Here is a 20535-nt window from a genome sequence, read left to right on the forward strand (position 1 = left end):
TAAATTGTAAAATTTCGGTTTTATGTGATAATAAAAATTTTTTTAAAATCAGTTGAACAATTGATATACGAGTAGAACAGTATCATAATTTGTTTTCGGTTAAAAATTACAAGAAAATTGTGAATATATATAAAAGATATCTATAGATTTGGAAAACTCTTACAATATAACAATATTATTGCAGTATAACCGTTTTTGTATACAAAATCTTTTGTAACAAACATAATGGAATTATTTCTATAAGTTTGTGTTTCTTTAGTTTTGTGGCTGACCATCGTATCTTCTTACTTTAATACTGTCTATGTAGTACAATTTGAGTGTTATTTTAGTTTTCTTAAGCTTGTGTAAATATTAAAATACTTCAAATAATTTATGGCATTTCTTATTATTCTTATTATTATTTTGGCATTAATTTCGTATTGTCACAGTTCCAAATTACCTCAATTTCCAAATTAAAATTTAACTTCCCATAACGATTTATCAATTTATAGAAAGAATTTGAACCTACAAACTTTGACAACTAAATTTTTCATCTATTCCAAAGAAAGTAATTGGATTTTACATATTCTTGTTACTTAAAAATTACATTATATACGTGCGTATCCTTTTCAACTCATTGAATAATTTCGTTTGATTCACTAATATAAATTAAATTATTTCACTTATAGAATAATATATTATTACCACCATACAGATGAAAAGTGATACAATTAAAATTACTTTCTAACTGGATGTTTATGCGTTGATATGTGAAAATCATATATGGGTTTATGGCTTACAAATTGGTTCAATTTTCCATAAATTACTTTCTATATTTTTCCAATTGGAATTACCATTATTTGACGTTGTTACCCATATCTTTACCCTTATAATTGTCACAATTCGGAATATTCCAATCAGTAAAAATGTGAATATAATATAAAAAATATTGAGCTTTCATCTACTTTATTTTAAATTATTCGGAGTAATTTTACTATACAAATGGCTATTTATGGATTTGTAAAATAATTTCTTCAACTATTTTTTGTATAAGTTGTACATTATCTTGTTTTCGATCATTTGAAAACTTTTGTTCACAATTATGTAAGTAGTAAATTCTAGAGCCTTAAAATGGTTTGCTTTTAATTAAAAAGGAGCCTTATTTCAAAATTGTAATAGAATTGAAAATATCGTAAAGAAAATTAGTAAAATTTTTTAATTTAAAAATTTAAAAGTTCAAATTTTTGAAATACGCCAGTCTCATTCTATTGGTAAGTTATAAGTGCATTTAAAATTCTCGTGGCTTTCAAATTTTTTCATATAACCTTTTTTTTTTTTTTACTTTATGAAATTTAAAAAAAAAATAGAAAAAGAAAACCAATACCAACATTGAAAAAAAAAAACCATAACTCCCCATTACACAAATAATTTTTCATCGTTAAGTGCATTTTCTGTGGAAATTTTTGAAAATATTAAAAAAAAGAAGAAAACAAAGGAAATAATAAAAGTAACCAACTTTTATTGTTTCATATATCCTTGGTTTTGAAACATTAATGTAAATTTTACCAACTTCATCATCATAATTCCAATGATTCGCTTACCATCTATATGTATATTAAGTGTACGAGTATAAGTTAATTTGGTTTTTTTTTATTTTTAGATATACCCAAAAGATTTTTATATATATGAATGGCATATTATAATAAAATTTTGTTAGAATAACCACGTAAACACACACACATAAGAAGAATGAAAATTATGATATTTTTGTTATATGAAAAATTGCAAATTATAAATTTTATATTATTTCTTTGATATACGGCTCGGTTCACTTACATTCACACACATAATATATAGTCAAGTCAGTTTAGAGATTGTTCTGGACAATTGGAATTTTTTGTTTCTCAGTATGTATTTCTTTTCAGGGCTGTACTTTCATATAAGTCCTTATGATTATGTGAAAATTAATTATTTTATTATAATTTAATTTTGGACAATTTCTAAACGAATTCTGATAGTTCATGTAGTTCGAAATCGGAATTAATGGTCTTGAAGGTATTATGTAATTTCAGAAGAGTAAGGACTAATACGTTGCCTAATTAAGTACTTATAACTTTTGTTAACCTCATATACTAGTACATTGAACTCTTAAAATTTTGAGAAATATTAAAAAACGATACAGGTGCGGTATCATAAATGGCCTGATAGACTTAGGTATCATAATGTGCCTAAGTCTATCTTTAGATGGTTGCGTCAACCTAAGCCTAAACGTAAATCTAGGTTTCTTCAATTATAATAAAGATTTTCTATTAATTAAAATTTCATAAACTTTAAAGCAATTTTCCTGAAAATGTGGTCTTTAAGATTTTTTCGAAACAAGTACTGAACTGAAACTACCCATATATATAGTAGTTTCTCTATAAATATTTATATTTCAGAATTTATTATTAATGAAGAAGAAAAATTGATAAAGTACAGTTCATACATTCATACGTACATATTTATAATATGCATATAAATAGCATATATGTGTATATGAATATGAAAGTCTATTTTATATAAAAGCCAATTTATAAAATAACTTAATAAGGATAATTTATATAATAAGAGTGAAAAGAGAGAAAGCAAAAACAAAAATAATATTTGTAATTTGATGTATGACCAGTTGCGAAGACAAGTAGTTTGAATTTTTGGTGCTATATAAAGAATATTACATTTGGAAATTTAATCAATCAGATCCAATTTAAGGAACGTGCAGTTTATTCTTTAATTTTTAAAGAACAATATTAAGCACTTAAAATGAAAGAACGAATATGAAAGACGATTTATTTATTAAAAAATTTAAAAAGGATTTTATTAAATTTGTAATATTGAAGGAAATCTCTATGTATGACACTTATATTTTAAAATTCACTTTGTTTGTGAAATGAGATTATAATTCTTAACTATATGACTAGACGTTGAATAGTAAAGGAACCTGAAACTAAGCAAGATCGTTAATAACAAGTAAAACAAGTATCAGGTACATAAATAATTATGGAGCTTTTAAAGCTTTGCTAATAAACTCATTTCTCAGAAAATAATAGTAATGTTCCCATTGTTTTATGTTCTTAACATAGCCTATCCTAAGTTTTGTATTTGTGACATAAAACTTTCTTCTCAAATGAACGGCTTATATTCAGATTCTTCAGATTTACTATAAATTCTAGTAAACGCGTAACATTTTTTTGCCACATCGATTTTTTTTTGTATACTACTGTATGCGAAATGTGACGTGACAGAAGAAGCGAGACTCGAATTTTTTTTTTATGTTAAAAGGTTAGAAATTTGTTTTTACTAAAGTTTTAATAACAAATAAAGTGATCAAGAAAATCATAAAAATGAATTTGTTATTTTTACACTGGAGTTAATAAAAATACACAATTTTCTGCATTTTCTTTAAATTTTGTTCTACAGCAATTTTTATACCTCTGTCGACAACAAAATATATACGAAAAAATGCGACAAAAAAATTTGGTAATTTTCAAAAATACGTCTAGCAGAATAATATTGTGGGCGCTTTTTGTGATGCGCGTCTAGTAAAATTGCAAATTTTTTAGGTCATACATTTTTATATGCAACGCGTCTAGTGGAATAAGGCTATATAAATATAACAGGTAGAATAAGATTATATAAGTATAACAGTTCTGTATATAATACGAATAAGATTTCAAATTTAGAATTTTTTTTCAAGGATTTACTCCTCTAGAGGAACAAAATACCAAAAAAATAGAAATGAAAAATTATTTTTCTGATTTGAGTACATTAATGGACCCATAATAAGCATTGAAACCTTTGCGGTTTTCTATGTAATGGTCGCAAGTTTATTATACATAATGAAGATTTTCCAAAAAAAAAAATAGATGCCGATATTAAAACCTATATGAATATTCGTTGGTTTCAATAGTTTATTACCATTTTTTCCTATTTACACAAAATTGATTAGGAATGTTAGTGTGTATTTAGTCAAGGTTAATTCGCTAATGAAAAATATTGGTAAATATTTGGAATTAAAATACATAAAAATTCCAGAAAAATATTTGGGTTTTAAAACTGTGAAATTGTGAACAAATTTCCATTTATTGCGGTTTATTATCATGAGAACGTATACACAAATTTAGATTTGTAGAGAATGGCTGTTTTTAAAACCAAAAAACTTTATAGGTATCGTTGATATTTTAAAAGGATTATTGATTTTTTTATAAAATTTTGTATTATAGGAAAATAGAATTTAAAATGAAATATTTCTGGTTCTTGTAGTGTAGGCAAGGTATTTTTAAATTATAAAATTAAATTTTCATTTTAAAATTGAAATTTTTTAAGTAGGCATACCGCGAATTTTATGTTCGTTTTTAGGTCGTTTTGTTTTGTATAATGTTCGACATAAATTATGAAATTTTAATTACTTTTATGTTGAATTGTAGTTGATTACTCTTTTAAAATAAGAGTGCCAGTGGGATTTTACTATATGCACATATGAAAGCCAAAAATACTTGAAAATTTATTGCGGTGCTTCCTGTTGTACAAGATATTTTATTATTACATCAGACATGATAGGAAATTTTCAGTTTCCAAAACTTATAAATTGTATAAGTAGCTAAAATGCCCAAAATTTCTCGGAAAATTCAGAGCTGTATGAGAAACAAAGTAGATTTTCTGCGAGAATAAATTAAAACTTTGTTTTAATTTGAATTAGATTTCATGATTGAGCCGGAGAAATCGGAACACATATTCGCGTTGAGTTTACAAAAAAATTTTCAATGTTTTTCCTGATGTTTGATCATCACAGTTCAGATTTTTTCAGAAAAAAAAATAGTGTGTTTTTAGTGTTTAAGAATTGGTGTAAGGTAACTAGAGCGTCGGGTCTGCGATTAAGACCAGAAAAGTTGAGCAATAATTGAGTATAAAATAGATTTTCAGAGAAAGAACTACTAATTTCCAAAAATAAAAATTATTTGAAATGGATGGAGTCGTGTTTTAAATTCTTATGAGCTAATCGGAACTTATTCATACTTATGTGTGTATCAATGTATCAATGTGCATTTCATTAAAAATTAGTCGTCATTCTAGTCTTCAATAACTGGATTTATTAGAACCGACTCTAATGGACTTACAAAATATTAATTTTTTTTTTGTGATTTTAAAAAGTCACGTTTTCTAATCGATTTGATTTTCCGATTTCCTTCGGGATTACTGACTTATATTCGAATTTTTTTCTTTTGGAATTTGATCAATATCCAAGTATAGATGAAAATATTACAACAATATCTAAAAACAAAGAACATTTTTTTTTTACTTTTGTATTTTATTAAGTGTCCTTGAAAAATTTTCAAATATCCTTAAGTATTCTTAGAGTTCTCTTATAATGGATGTGACAATATTTTTCAATTTTTATAATTTTATTCTCATTTATTTCAATTCTCTTTTGTTTAAATAATAAATTTTTTGCTCGTGTTAGTATAAAGCAGAAACATATGTACATACGAGTACATAAGAGAAGAAATAATTAATAATAAATTTATTTTGGATAATTTTTTTCTGATACATTGACATCACTATTCAATTAATTGAAAATCCATTGAATTAATTATTACAATATTGAGGATACATATGAGAATATAAGTATAATATAAGTTGTCGGGTACTATGTAATTATTTGTATATGGTATAAGAAACTGGTTGTATCGGAATAAGAATAAATTTATAAAGTTAAAAAAAAACTTGATTTATTTTCAAGGAGTCTTTATTATTTTCAATCTTCATTAAGAAAGTTTTAAAATGTGGTGGAGAATTTCAAAAATAAGGAGGTAGTTTAAGGTTTCAGAAACTGATCATATCCAAAGCAATAACTACCAAATTTTTATTGAAAATTCATATATAAAATCAACTTTTTAGGAGAGTACATGTTAAAGTTTTTTATGAACTAGAATTGGAGCTTTAATTTTCTGGTACTCTAGATGTATCCAAAATTAGTAAAAGCCGCAACGCAACAACAGTTTAAAAATTTCCATTTTTTTAAAAATCAAAAATAAAAAATTCATTCTTATTTTAAATTTAAAAGCTATGTGATTCCGAAATTTAAAAGAATTGTAAATTAACATAGATATTTAAGATGTCTTAGTTGAGCTACTCGTATGATCATTGTTAAGTCATAAAAATTTTATTTACTCCCCACAAGGCTCTATTCAAATGGTGTAGGGTTGTTAACCCGGTACAATAATATTTTTAGAACTTTATTTAAAATAATTTTTTGAAGATTCATACGTGAATGTACAAAGTTCATGAAATTTTGGAATAAGTTAATAGCTGTACTCACTTGTACAATTTTTCCGCTGGACTATCAAATTGGAATTAAGGAAATTTATAATAATATTTACCAACATAATTCGGATTAAATTGAAATTGAGGTGGGTTTTGTGATCGATTTCAAAATGCATAATATTGAATAACTTTAAAGAGAATTTAAACGTCTGAGCTAAGTAATTCTGATTTCATTTGATTTTGGATTTTTGAACAATAAATTTTGTGCAAAATCCTTATATTTTTTTCATGAAAACGGAAATTTTCTCATATATAAATTCAGAAATATTTCCCCTTAAAGATGAATAAAAAAATTTTTTAAATGAATGCTCACTTAATGTCATCGATTTAAAAATTTCCTCTTTCAAAATGCTAAGCTTCTTTTTTGCTTCTCTTAATATAAGAAGTATCAGAAATTCTGATTCTTTTTTTTTTTTTTTGAAAACGTTAAATTTCAATTAATATTTCAATAAGAATATATTCAAGGTGGATTTTATCATAATTTTCAGATTTCACTTCTTCAATTTCTGTAATAATGTATAAGAAATATTTTTTTAAAAAAAAATGATGAAAATTCAAAAAATCTTAATTGAATTGATTTATGAGCATATAAGAGACTTATAAGAATTGCAAAGATAATTGAAAATTTGACCGTGTTTGTATTTTGTGGTTTAATTTTTCAAAATGTTTCCCAGAGTTTTTAATGAATTATACCAGAATACGCGAGAGGGATTGGTCGCCCTGCAGGGGCTACTGTGACATGGAAGAAGAGGAGGCGATGGCCCATCTCGTTTATTGATGCCTGGCTTTGGCAGGAAAAAGACGAGGATGTTTCGGTCATTTTTTTTTACGGATTACGTATCTGGCGAATTTAAATTCCAGAGACCTTAGACGGTTTCTAAAAAGCTCCAACCTGTTCTCGTGAGCTCGAAAAATTTTGTGGATCCGGTAGTATAACAAAGGGTCATACTAGCTTATACTTATCTTACAGCAGTCGACGCGGGAATAATAGAAACTATTATTTTGGATGAAGATTGTAAACTGAATTGATTAATACTAACTTGCAACAGAAAAAATGGAAAAAAATAATCAAAATAATTGCAGTAAATTTCACAGAGTAGAGTTTGACAAATAAATGTTAAAATTTCTTTTATTATAATTAAAAAATTGCTTAAATCAAGCAATTAACAATCTCATCACAAACTAATCCAATTTTGAATGCTTTCCTTCATATATCATCTTAGGCAGATCACCATCATAGATTAATTTTTAATCTATGATGGTGATCTGCCTAATTTCAATCTTCTGACATAAAGAATTAGAACCTACCCTAAAATTATAATTGAATGTAAGAGTGTTTTATTGTACCTTCAAATTAACTGCGTTATAATCATTAAATTTAAATCCTTCCTCCGCTTATTTTTGGTGAATAATTTATCTTTCCAAAACGACTGTTCAAATGACATAACAATTTTGAGAGTTTATAATAAATAAAAATATTTTATTTTATTAGAACAAAATTTCTTTTCTCACTATTCAAATTATTATTCCAATCCGTCATATTTCCAATCTTTTTTGTTTTTTAACACCAATAAACTCCATCGAAGTTCCACTAATGTAAGAATGTTACAATAAGCGTATTTTTATCCAAAAATCCTAACTAAAATAATTTTTAAGTCCTAACTAAAATAATTGTTGACAATGAAAAATCAAGTTTTTTCAAATTTTTATGTTGAAATTGCTCCTAACAATATGCAATACAATATTGTAATATAAGAGAATTATAGGTATTTAACCCTTTTGATCCGGTTTTTGAATAGCTTAATAGTAGATACGTGTATCAGCTGGGCCGAAAGACTCTGTGTTGCTCTCATTATTTTAAACAAAACATGTATGTGTTAATACAATTGCCATGCAATTGTTTCACTGTTAATTATTACATTAAAATGTATTACTTAACAAGTATTTATTCCTCCTCCTATGTATATGCAATATGTTATTGAATTAAAAAAAATATTATAAAAGAATATTAATTTCATTATTTTATTAGACTAAGACTTAAATTACTTAAGTTCAGACAGAACTTGTCAAAGAACAATATGCTATTTTACAAATCAAGGAGTTGATCGACTGCATTCCTTTTGATAACAAACCCTTTCTTTTCTAACAAACTTTAAATTCTTAATTGAATTTCTTTATAATGAATTTTTCCATTAAATTTTTCTAATTATACAAGAATTAAGTGTTTTTGTTTTTCTTCACTTTTTTCAATATAATTTTCTTCGTATATAATATTGGTAAAATATATTTATTAAAAAAAAAGTAAAAATTTAAAAAAATTAATAAACTTACCTAGAACAAATTTATATCCTTCACCGTTATGATTCCTTATTTATTGCAATTTTGTTTTATATTGTTAGTAAAAAATAAGTAGTAAAAGAAAGAGAGAAAAAAACACAATTTTTGTTTTTGTTTTTTTTTTTTTTTTTTTTTATAAAAATAAGTAGAAAAATTAATGAAAAACTTTTTAATATTTTAGAAAAAAAAAAATCAGAAATAAAAATATTTGTTTTCAAATGAGTTCTCGGTATGAAAAATTTTCTTTAGAGGAAATTGAAGTACACACTAAATGAATTTTCTCATTTCATATATTTCTCTCTCTTTTCCCCCTTTCTTTATTTTTGTATATTTTCCTCATTCTTTCAATTTTATCTTTTAATATCCTTACATCTACATATATAACATATATTAAATTGCAATAATAAATAAAGAGAAATAGAAAAGCGAAAAACCCATAAAATATAAATAAGAAAAAAAAAAAAAATAATACTATGATAAAGGATAAAGGATTCTGATTATATTTTTAAATAAATCATATAAAAAGTAATAAAATATATTATACTATTCAAATATAAAGGGAAAAGAAAAAGAAGAAGGAAAAAAAACAAACAAAGAATTTGCAACATAAAGGATAATAGAAAGAAATAAATAAATGCATGTAATAAGGGGTGATTTTTTTTTTTTTGCTTTTCGATTTATACCGTCAATTTATGTGAAATGCACAAATTTTTGAATATACCAGAAATAAAATTCATTTTTAGAGATCCAATATAGATGTATTACAATAAGGAATAGCCGTCTGCGTTGGATCATTTAAAAAATTACTTAATATTTTTTTTAGAAATGAAATTTTAAACACTGAAATTTTGTACAACTCCAAAGCTATAGTGTTTCACAAAAATTAGAAAAATTGTGCTTAATTCATGCATTTGATTTTTAGACACGAAACAAGAGTTGACTTTGATTGATAATGAGATCATCTTGTTTATTAAATTTTCCGAAAAATTCAGATTACAGAATGTGGATTTCTATAATATTAAGATCCAGTACTAGATATATTTTACATGTGTTTAATTTTTGATATCTCAGGAGTGATGAAGAACCACGAATAAAGCTTACAAAATATTTTTATTAAAAGGAGTTCAATGATATATTAATTTTGCACTTTTAACTGGTTATTTGATACCTCTCATCATAACACCTCTTAATTATTTTCTGTATGAATAATTATATGAACACTGTTATTGATATTCTGGTTGAAATATTTGTTAAAAATGGGCCAAATTCGAGAAAATTTAAGAGAAAAATTTAAGAGAAAATTACAATGCACATCTGTAATTTTTCTCTTATATAAGTAAAATTTTTTTGAAATTAAAAATCAAATGCTTAAAAAATCACCTTAAACAAGTAAAAAATATAACAATAAAAATTAAAAATGAAATAAAAATAAATAAAAAAAAAAAAAAAATTAAAGGATAATGAAGTGTTGGAATTTTTCTTTTTTGTTTTGCTTTCTCAAACCAAACGAAGAGGTTTTAAAATACTTTTTTTTTTCAAGTTGAAAATGGATGCATTATTGAATTTTTAATGGTTATGGTAATAAATCATTTAAGAAAATTACTTTTTCTTCTTTGTTATGTACACGGAGTACGAATAATAAATAATAGGTTTTTTTTTGAAAATTTGATTGATTCGATTGCATATCAATTAAATTTAAAATTGTAAATGTGTATTGGTGTACTTGTTGTTTAATTATTGGTGTATTTAAATTAAAATACAATTGCATTTTAAAAAGTAATATGCCATTGGCGTAAATTTCATTCAAGTTTCAAATTGATTGAAATTCTTGGGTTTGTTTATAAAGAACTCTTAATAGCACAGTAATTTGGCACAATTTATGGAGGATCTCAATAGCACAGAAATTTGTATTTCAACAAAATTCAATGGCAATGAGTGTGAATTCTTTTAAATTTTCGCCCTGAATTCTATTCAATAAAAAATTTAAATTTTATAGCCACATACTAAATAATTGAATTTGACTATATTCAATATTAAAATTTTAATCATATTGAAATATTAAAGCAAAATTACTGGTTTTGCAGGTTTTAAAGGAAAATTACAGTCCTGTAATTGTCACGTTTTCATAAAATATTGTTTTTTTTTACAGAAATGTCATGTATTTTTAAATTTTGACAATAATTGCAATAAATATTATATGATAATAGAAAAATTCTAGGTTAAAATAAAATTTTCTAAATTTAATTTCCTATATTTTTCAAATATTTTTTGTAATAAATTTTAAAATTTAAATTGAGTATACATGTGTTTGTAATCGTCTATTTATATAAAAAAAATTTATAAGTAAAATAAGACAGTATATGTATATATGTATATAACTATTATAATATGCTTAAATAGACAATAATTAGTTTAATAAAATATTACTTGTATGTACAAAACTGTCTACAAACTCAACTTGAATTTGTGCTATGAAAGTTTTAATCATACGAAAACATGTTGTATACATATAGTATTTTTAGCTCGATTTATATTTGATTAAATTTGTGTATTGTAAATTGGGTTTTTGTGTGCACATTTGATATTCATTAAGAAAGTATGCACATAAATATAATATTAATGTGTTTAAATAGAAAATAATTAGCCTAACAAGTCAATACTCTTAGTAATACTCTTAGTAATATTCTGCATTACAACTTTCAATCATACAAGAACATGTTGTAAAGTACCTTTACATTGATTGATATTAAATATAAGTTGTGTGTTCTAATTTTATTTTGTTGTATGTATATATGTGTATGTGTGAACTATATGTACTCGTATCATTAATTTGAATTTATTTTGGAATTGTTGTTCAATGATATTAGACTCGGGTTTGATTACATATTTTTTCGATTTATTTGATATGCAATTAATTTTGTGTTAATGTGTAAAATGTTAATGATTATAATGAAATGTGTTAATTATTTAAAATTAAAATTAATATTTTTTTTAAAATTTTTAATAAAATTTTTTTATAATTACAATAAAAATCAATTTTAATGATAGGATCGGTTCTAGTAAATTTTATATATTTTTAAATTCATGAAACTACGTTTATAATTTAGATAAATAAAAATAAATTTTAAAAGTATATCGTTACAATTTGTTGAGAGCGTGTATAAAATTCTTTATTATTTAATGAAATTAAGTGAATTTGTGATATTATTAAAGTAGATAAGAAATTTACGGTTGTATTCTTTATGATCATATAACAGTTTTTACTGTAAAATCACTCTGTATTGAATTAAATGAACAAAATAATTAATATTTTTACAAGTATACATAATATTAATGTAAAACTTTTAATTTTTGAATTTTTAAATATTAATTTTAGTTTTTTGTATATCAAAATTTTTATATATACGTATGTAAATTAAATTTATAAAAAAAATATTTCTATTTAAAATTCATATTTCCAAATGTTAACAATAATTTTTCAAATGTATAAATGAAACGCAATAATTGTTGCTTGGTCAATAGTTAGTAGGGAAATTCTGTTATACGGAAGTAAAAACTAAACAATTAATGAAAACTAAAAATTAATGAAAAAAAAAATTTCTTTTCAACATAATCAATTAGTTCTTCTCATAGGCTAATATATGGGTTGATGTAATTAAGAATCTTACATGTATGAAGTGTTATATGTTTAGAAGACGAAACTAGGATGTTATACGCGTAGAAGACGGAACACCATTGAAAAAGAAACGAATGTATTTTTATCTTCCATTTTGTTGCATTACGAATATTTTGCATTAAAGCTTGATTAACTTTTAAATTGTAATTAAATTGTATAACAAATTTTCATTTTTGATCTAGGAATTTGTACAATTTCTTTCCAATTTCAAAAATAAATTTTTCTTTAAATGAGTCCAATTTACAGAACCGATCCTATAGTTTTAATTTTATTATTAAAATATTGTGCTTTAAATGGTTATATTTTTTTTTTTGTTATATTGAACTTAAAATAATATATACATTACGTAATTAGTGTTATACTAGGTGTATTAATACTATTTTAGTATTAACTCTACAACTACATTTTTAATTATTGTGTGTACAGTTTGGTTTTTTTAATTTCTAAATTTTACAATTTGAACAAAACTTACTTTGTTTCAAGAAATATATTCGGCAAGGATATACTTCGTTTTTTACCAAACTGATGTATATTACTGTCCAATAATTTAGTTTTTGGTCGTTCACCGGAAAACCTTTAGAAAAATAAAATTGTTTTTGTTTTGGTTTATGTTTTTCTGTTTTCAATTTTTTTTTTTTTTGTTAATTGTTAAATTTTTTATAATGTTTAGTTTTTTTTTTTTTTTCATCAAATTCTAAATAGCATTCCAACTATATACATGTATATGTATGTACATATATAGCCATTATAATGCATGTTTAATGTATGAATGTGTTTTAAATTAAAAAAAAAGGAGATGATATTTTTTTTATAACATTTTTTTTTTTTCATATTTATAATGGGATTATTGTGAATAAACTATTGTGATTTAATGTGAATATTATCTATGTTTAGTATAACTAAAGTTTTTCTATTAATTTACATATTATTATTATTTAGTATATACAGTCGAATGTCAGTTATAATGGACAAAGTGTATAAAAGAGATTTATAAGAAAGATTAAAAATATAACAATATTTTTGTTATTGAAATAATAAAGAATTATGTGTACTACTTTAGTAGCATGCACATTGAAAAATGTATATTTAATGAAAAAATTAGTAGTTTCCTAGAAAATTATAAAATAATTCGAAATGTTTAACAGTTCGATATTCAATGATACATACACTAATATCATATTTAAGTTAAAATATTCTATTTTTATATTCTATACTATAAAGTGAAACATTTATAATACATGTATTGTGTGTTAATGTATGATTCACTGTTTACATATTCCATGTATAATCAAAGAAAACATAAAATCTAAAGAAAAGCGCTACACTATTTTACAAATTAAATATTGATAATTAAAGAAACTGTTATACTGAAATTAATAATATAAAATTAATTATAGGTGATTTGCCAGACCAACCGTTCAATTTGATTTTGAATTGAATATAGAGCAGTTTCAATAAAGTAAGAAACATATTCTTTCAAAAGTTAAACAATATGTTATATTTCCTGTTAATTTGCTGCTTTTTATCATTTTATGTATACTAACCGCCTAAAAGTCGATAATGTTGATTAAAAGTTTAACCGCCTAAAAGTCAATAACGTAGATTAAAAGTTTTTCGGTTTAAATCAAATTGATTTGTCCCAACAATTTAACTATAACCCGTTGCTTTGTGTAAAATTATGACGTGTTATCTTACTGAAATTAATTATTTGGTTTTCGATTTGTTTTAAGATTTTCTTTTTGGCCTCAGACGCCAAAAATGCCTTAAATTCTAATTGCTACGCAAGTTTAAATTAACAATTCTAAGAATTTAATGTGATTGTAGAATCAAATGTTTTAATATTTCATTTAAAATTTTTTTTTTATATAAAACATAAAATTAATTGAAATATGCAATTTGTGGCCCTATATTCTCTTCTAAATTATTTCAAGAGGAAATTAAGAAAACTTTTAATCTATTATGGATTAAATCTTAAAAAAATATCCCTATAAGTATGCAATTTAAATGACTATCCAATCATTTAACATTTTATTTGAATTTGTGAGTGAAATTTAAAAATTCGACTGTATATCATTTCTAAATTATAATAATAAATTTTGTTTTTTTTTTTTATGAAATGAATAATAATATTTATATAATGTATATATATATGTATGAGAAAAATAAAAATAGAATAAAACATTTAGAGACAGAGAGAGAGAGAGAGAGACAGAAAGAAATGAACAGAAAAATAAAATAAAATCAAAATGCTAAAAGCTCTATTAAAAGACGAAATGCTATTTTTTTTATTTTCATATAAATTTTATGTTATTATGCAAGTATATATATATATGGGAGTGTAAGTAATTGCGAGTACGTGTGTGAATACTTATATAATGTGATGATATGTGTATATATATTAATATTAGAATGAAAGGATAACAAAAAAGAGAAAAGGATGAATATTTGAATGCTTTCTAAAAAAAAAAAAATTCAAAAAATAAAATTTTTTTTTATTTTTATTGTTTTTTTTTTTTATTTTTCTAGTCGATATTATTACCATTATTATTCAATCATTCAAATTTTTTTTTAGGATTATTTAATGGCAGTTTTATGTACATATGTACAAATATAAAATTTAATAAATGTCAATGTCAAATAATTGTTTTTATTATTTTTTTTGGTTTTCAATTATTATGAATTTTTATTTAAATTTTCATTTTCAAATTGAAATGAGGTTATGTTAATGTTTTCATTTAGAATTTTTCTTTTTTTCTATTAAACAATATTTATTTAATTTTAATATTTTTGGTTTTAGAAGAGAAATGAAATTCATGACAAATGTATGCAAATTATATAAGAAAATAAAAATAAAATTTAATGCAATTAAATTGAACTAAAAAAATACTTTTTTTTTTGAAATTTTACAAAATGGGGGAAAAAATTAATTTTATTGCTTTAATTGTTTTAATAGTTACTGATTTCCAAATTAATAACAAGTAATTTTTTCATAATATTAGATAGAATTGAAAATTTATTTTCTGTAATTATCAAAATTTTCAAATAATATTTTTAATAATTGCTTATTGGGTATAGAAATAATTTTGTTCTATTAATGTTTGTTGGGATCTAATGTATATGGTAGCGCAATGTTTTTACAAAATTTTCATTTTTCAAGGTGAGTATTCAATTATATTTTAATTTTAATTCAATTTTTGAATTTTTTTGCGCAATTTGATACAATTTTTTGAATACGCCCTTAAAGTTTGCCTTTGAAAATCATAAATTTTATACACAATTTTTAGTTTATTAAAATTATTCTGTTATACAAATATTAATTTAATTTTACATTACAGAAAATTATAAAATTTATTTTGAACTTGAAGATTTTCAATATTTCGAATGTTTAGTATTTTTGATAATTATTCCAAACTGATAAAATTAATAAGGTTTAATTGAATTCCGTTATTATTCTTTGTCATAATTTACCTCATCATTTGTGGTATCGTTCAAACTAAAATTGTTGGGGTTGATACACATTGAATTCGTAAAAAATTTTTTGATGCGCATTGAATAGATGCAAAAAATTCCAAATTTTGTTGTTTGGGTTTCGATTAACTTTTAATTAAATTTAAATTAATTAGATTTATATTTTGACTGTATAAAAAATTTTCTATGTACCACAGTCAGAGTTTTGATAATTATATTTTTATTTTTATGTACTAAAATATTTTCAAATATTTCTGGATTATGGTGCATATTTTAATAACGTTCATAACAAATTTCAGAGGAAAATTAGTTGGTACATTGAATGGAAAATTTAATGGTACAATTTTTATTGGAGATAAATTGTTGTGTTGGATTTATATTTCTCATAATGTTGAATTTGCATTATTTGATTAAGGGTAACGGGAGAGTATTACACGAGATTTAAGATTTGATAATAAGGATTAGGTTTGATAATAAGGAATACATTGCTTCCATATTTAATATTACACAAAATTTCAAATTAAAGAATTTTTTTTTTTTATTTAGATCTTATACTTTACCTGATAACCTTACTTTTTTTTGCTATTCATATACATACTTTTGTACTTTTAAAAATTTTACTTATCACCGTTATGTTAATGAACCTCTTAAATATAATTAAAATAAAATTAAAATTAATGATTCTTTTTATAAAAAGAACAAAATAAAAAAAAAAAATGTAGCATTTTTCAAACTTACTTTTATATGATTTTTTTTTTTTAAATGAATCAACTTAATCTGTTTTTGTTTTAGATGGATGCAATTAAGGATTCAACGCATATAAATTATATAGATGATAGGAGGATTAATAAAAAGCAGTTTTAATTTTTTTTCTTTTTTGTATATTCAAGTGCAATTCATCATCATGCATTATTCAAAGGGGACATAAGGTAATCTAAATTTTTATTTCTATTATACTATAAAAAAATTATTCTATTTACTAATTGCAAGCAATTCATATTATTGTTATCATTGTTATTGTGTTCTTTTCCATGATTCTATATTATATTATAAAAGCATATCCATATATATTTATTCAAAATATAAGCTGAAATGATGAATGAGCTCTACTCTTTACTTGCTGTATTTTATATTATATATAATCATTCCATAATTGCATTTAAAATACTATATATAACCATTAGCCTCAAGAAAAAAAATTCAAAAAAAAAAAAAAAAAAAGAAAAGATTCTCACCTCATAGATTTTCCACAATATCCAGAATATTCTAAACTTTTAGCACCACTTTCATATTCAATAGGATTATTACGATTATTTCCAATACCAGTTGTTGTAATACCACCACCAATATTAAAACCACTGCTTGTATTACAACCGCTTATTCCACTGCTACAACCAACGCCACTACTGCCACTATTATTAATTTTATTATTATAATTTGAATTATTTATTCCACTTGTATTATAAAAATGTTGTTGTTGTTGTGTTGGTATAGCTGTTGGTGATGATGTTATACTACTAATTGGTGTTGAATCACGTGTAACTGGCATTTCACGATCACCAAAAAATATTATTGTTGATGCTAATGTTGTTGGTGATAATTTATAATCAGTTTTAAAATATTTTGGTGAATTTCCAGTTGAATTACATTTTGGTTGTATTATATGATTATTATTGTTATAATTATTATTATTATTATTATTAATAATATTATTAGTATTATTATTAATACCACCAATATTATAATTAATTGATGGTTTTATTTTAATTGATCCTATTAAATTATTTTTTGGTGATAATTTCTTATTTTGTTGTTTTAGTTGTTGTGTTTGTTGATTTTCATCAATTATCATTGTTGTTGGCATATTTTTTTTATTTAATTTTGGACTAGGTTTAATTTTATTATTACCATTATTAATATTTTTATTAAGAACAATTGGTGATTTTTGTTGTTTTTGATTATTTATAATATCTTCAGTTATATGTAATGATATATTTGTATTAATACGATTTTTTAAATCATGATATATTTGTTTTTGTTTATTATTAAAATCACCAATACTATTATAATGTTCATTATTACTAGAATTATGTTGTTGTTGTTGATATTGTTGTATAATTGGTATTGATGATACTGATGATTTTTTTAAACGTGCATTCATTTTTTTATTAATATTCATATATAATTGTTCATCATCACTATTTATTTGTAAAAGATCATTAACTGATGATGATACATGAATCCGACGATTATTTCTATTATAATTAATATTATTATTATTAATATTGCTATTATTATTATTATTGTTATTATTTATATTATCATTATATAAATTATTTTTTCGTTGTGATAAATTTCGATGTAAATATTTATTGGATTTCGAACGTGTATGTTTAATATTTGGTATTTTTGAACGTAATTTTAAGCTACCACTGTTATTAATAGAGCCACAATTTGGATAAAATTCACATAAGGTTTTAATATTATTTGTATTGGTGGTGGTATTATTGGTGTTGTTGATATTGTTGCTAATGTTGTAACTGCAATTATAAATTTTTTTTTCACGTGGAAGAGTACAAAAGAATAGAAGAAAAACAAAAAATACGAATATTTATATAAAAATAAAAAAATACAATGAAAGAAATATATAAAAATTTTAAAAATAAAAAATTAGTGAAAAATGCCGGAAAAAAAAAAAAAAAAACAAAAATAATATGAAATTTAAATTTTTTTTTTTCTTATCTTGCATGAACAATTTTTCATTTTTCAACTACAAAATGTTCCAAATCGAATGATAACTTCTTATCATACAAAAATTTAATGATGATCGAACAAGTTCTAAGGCAAACAAAAATTCACTTTTCTGCTAAAAATTTTCGTTCCAATGATATTAATGATTTTACTTTAAAAACATTTTCATTCATATTTTCCAAAATGTAAGTACATAAATGCAAGTATATTTACATCGTTTCGAATTAACGAACAAAATTTGTCGGACTATCATATTTTTAAAAATATTATTGAGCTGATAGATCTCGAAGCTAGTGTTTTTTTCTGTATTACCATTAAATTTAATACAAAAATATAATTGAAAACAGTAGATTTTTTCAAAAATGAGATGCCTGTTTTAGGTCAAAGATCATATGAAATACGAAAAAAAAAATAAGAGTATTTTAAATATGAATCGAACATGTTTTAAGTATGAATCAAACCTGTTTTAAGAATAAATCGAACATGTTTTAAGAATAAATCGAATATGTTTTAAGTATAAATTGAATATGTAAAGTAAAAATTAAAATATTATAGAAGATCAAAAAAAATTTAACATTAATATTTCGTCGTTCAGGTTTTCATTTATCAAATATTGTTCATGGATGTATTGAATGTTTGATGTATAAACATTCATAGAATTTGTTTGATGGCAAAAATTAGGAAACTATTTTATAATAACCATATTAATAATATTAATCAGAATTGAATCAATCAAAATATCATCGATTAGTTTTGTGTCCAGTATAAATAATGTCGCGTGCAGTAATCGGAAAACTATGCAATCATACAAAAAATAAATATGAATGAACAATGTTCAATACTCAGACCATTCGATTTGGAACATGTTTGAATGTTTTAACATGTTTGAATATAGTCGTTTGTGCAAAACTAAATTAAAAATGAGTGGAAAAAAACTTGAAATTAAAGCAAATTCTAAACAACCATTTTGTTTTTTTTTTTTATTTTTTCTTGTATTTTTTTTTCATCTTTTTTAATTTGAGTAACTCTATTTTTATTTAAAATTTACTTATAAATCTTTTATTGTTATTCAATTTTTTCTTAATTTTTTTTTGCTATTTTTTGTTTTTTTTTTTAAATATTTTTAATTATTTTTAATATTTTGAATATTTTTTTTTTATTTTTTCAGTTTTGATTTGGATATTTTTATTGCTCTTATTTATTATTTCTTGTTTTTCTTTTGCTTCTTTATTTTTTTTTGCTGCTAAATGTTAGCTTTGAATTATTTCTGACCATTATTGTTTTTTTTTTTTTAATTTTTTTTTTGTTTTGATAATAATAGTAAACAATTAATTTTTTTTAACTAACAACTTTAAAAACTATAAAAATTGTTTTTTTTTTTTTTTTTTTTTTTTTGGGGGTGAAACTATTGCATGGTTCCCATAACAAATGAAAGGAGTAAAAATTTTTTTGCGTGCTATAGTGAATTTGTATATGTATATATACAATACGTAATTAATTAAAAGCTGCAAAAGGTTTGGTTTTTTTTTCTGTGTTTAATGATGATTCTAATAAATGAATACAATATGTAGAATTAATGTATGTATGTGATATAATATAAGTGATTGATGCATATTCCTACATGACAAGTAGGTTTAGACATGCATTCAATATAGTATTTGAAAATGTGTAATAAAATTATAACTATATATAGTGCTTCTGTGACAATTTTTCGGGTAACTGCTCTAATAATATTGCAAAAATATTATTAATAGAAATCGTAGAATATTGAGAAAAAATCATTGAGTTCTTGTTATATTGAAATATTTCTTTTGATTTTAGTATGATTTCATGGGACGATTGGCATTTTTTAATATTACACTCAACTCATTGACTGGTTCGAATTCAAAACAACTGATTGACACAGCTTTAAATTTTCTGTACAAGCATTATATTAATTTGAGGAATTTTTCATTTTTATATTG

The 20535-nt window shown here is 22.8% G+C and overlaps 1 protein-coding gene across 1 annotated transcript in view; it reads right to left on the reverse strand.

Annotated features, from left to right (window-relative positions):
* The window catches only part of LOC129608948 (putative uncharacterized protein DDB_G0277255), a 98103-nt gene that overhangs the window by 55148 nt on the left and 22420 nt on the right, over positions 1-20535 (reverse strand). Inside the window, exons 5-6 of the mRNA XM_055520754.1 lie at positions 17056-18360; positions 12825-12926 (exon numbers count right to left, since the gene is read on the reverse strand). Of these exons, the coding sequence (XP_055376729.1) occupies positions 12825-12926; positions 17056-18360 (1407 nt within the window). The remainder of the gene's footprint in view (positions 1-12824; positions 12927-17055; positions 18361-20535) is intronic.

Source organism: Condylostylus longicornis, unplaced genomic scaffold (assembly GCF_029603195.1).
Source record: "Condylostylus longicornis isolate FDR11 unplaced genomic scaffold, ASM2960319v2 ptg000038l, whole genome shotgun sequence".
Classification (NCBI taxonomy): Eukaryota; Metazoa; Arthropoda; class Insecta; order Diptera; family Dolichopodidae; genus Condylostylus; species Condylostylus longicornis.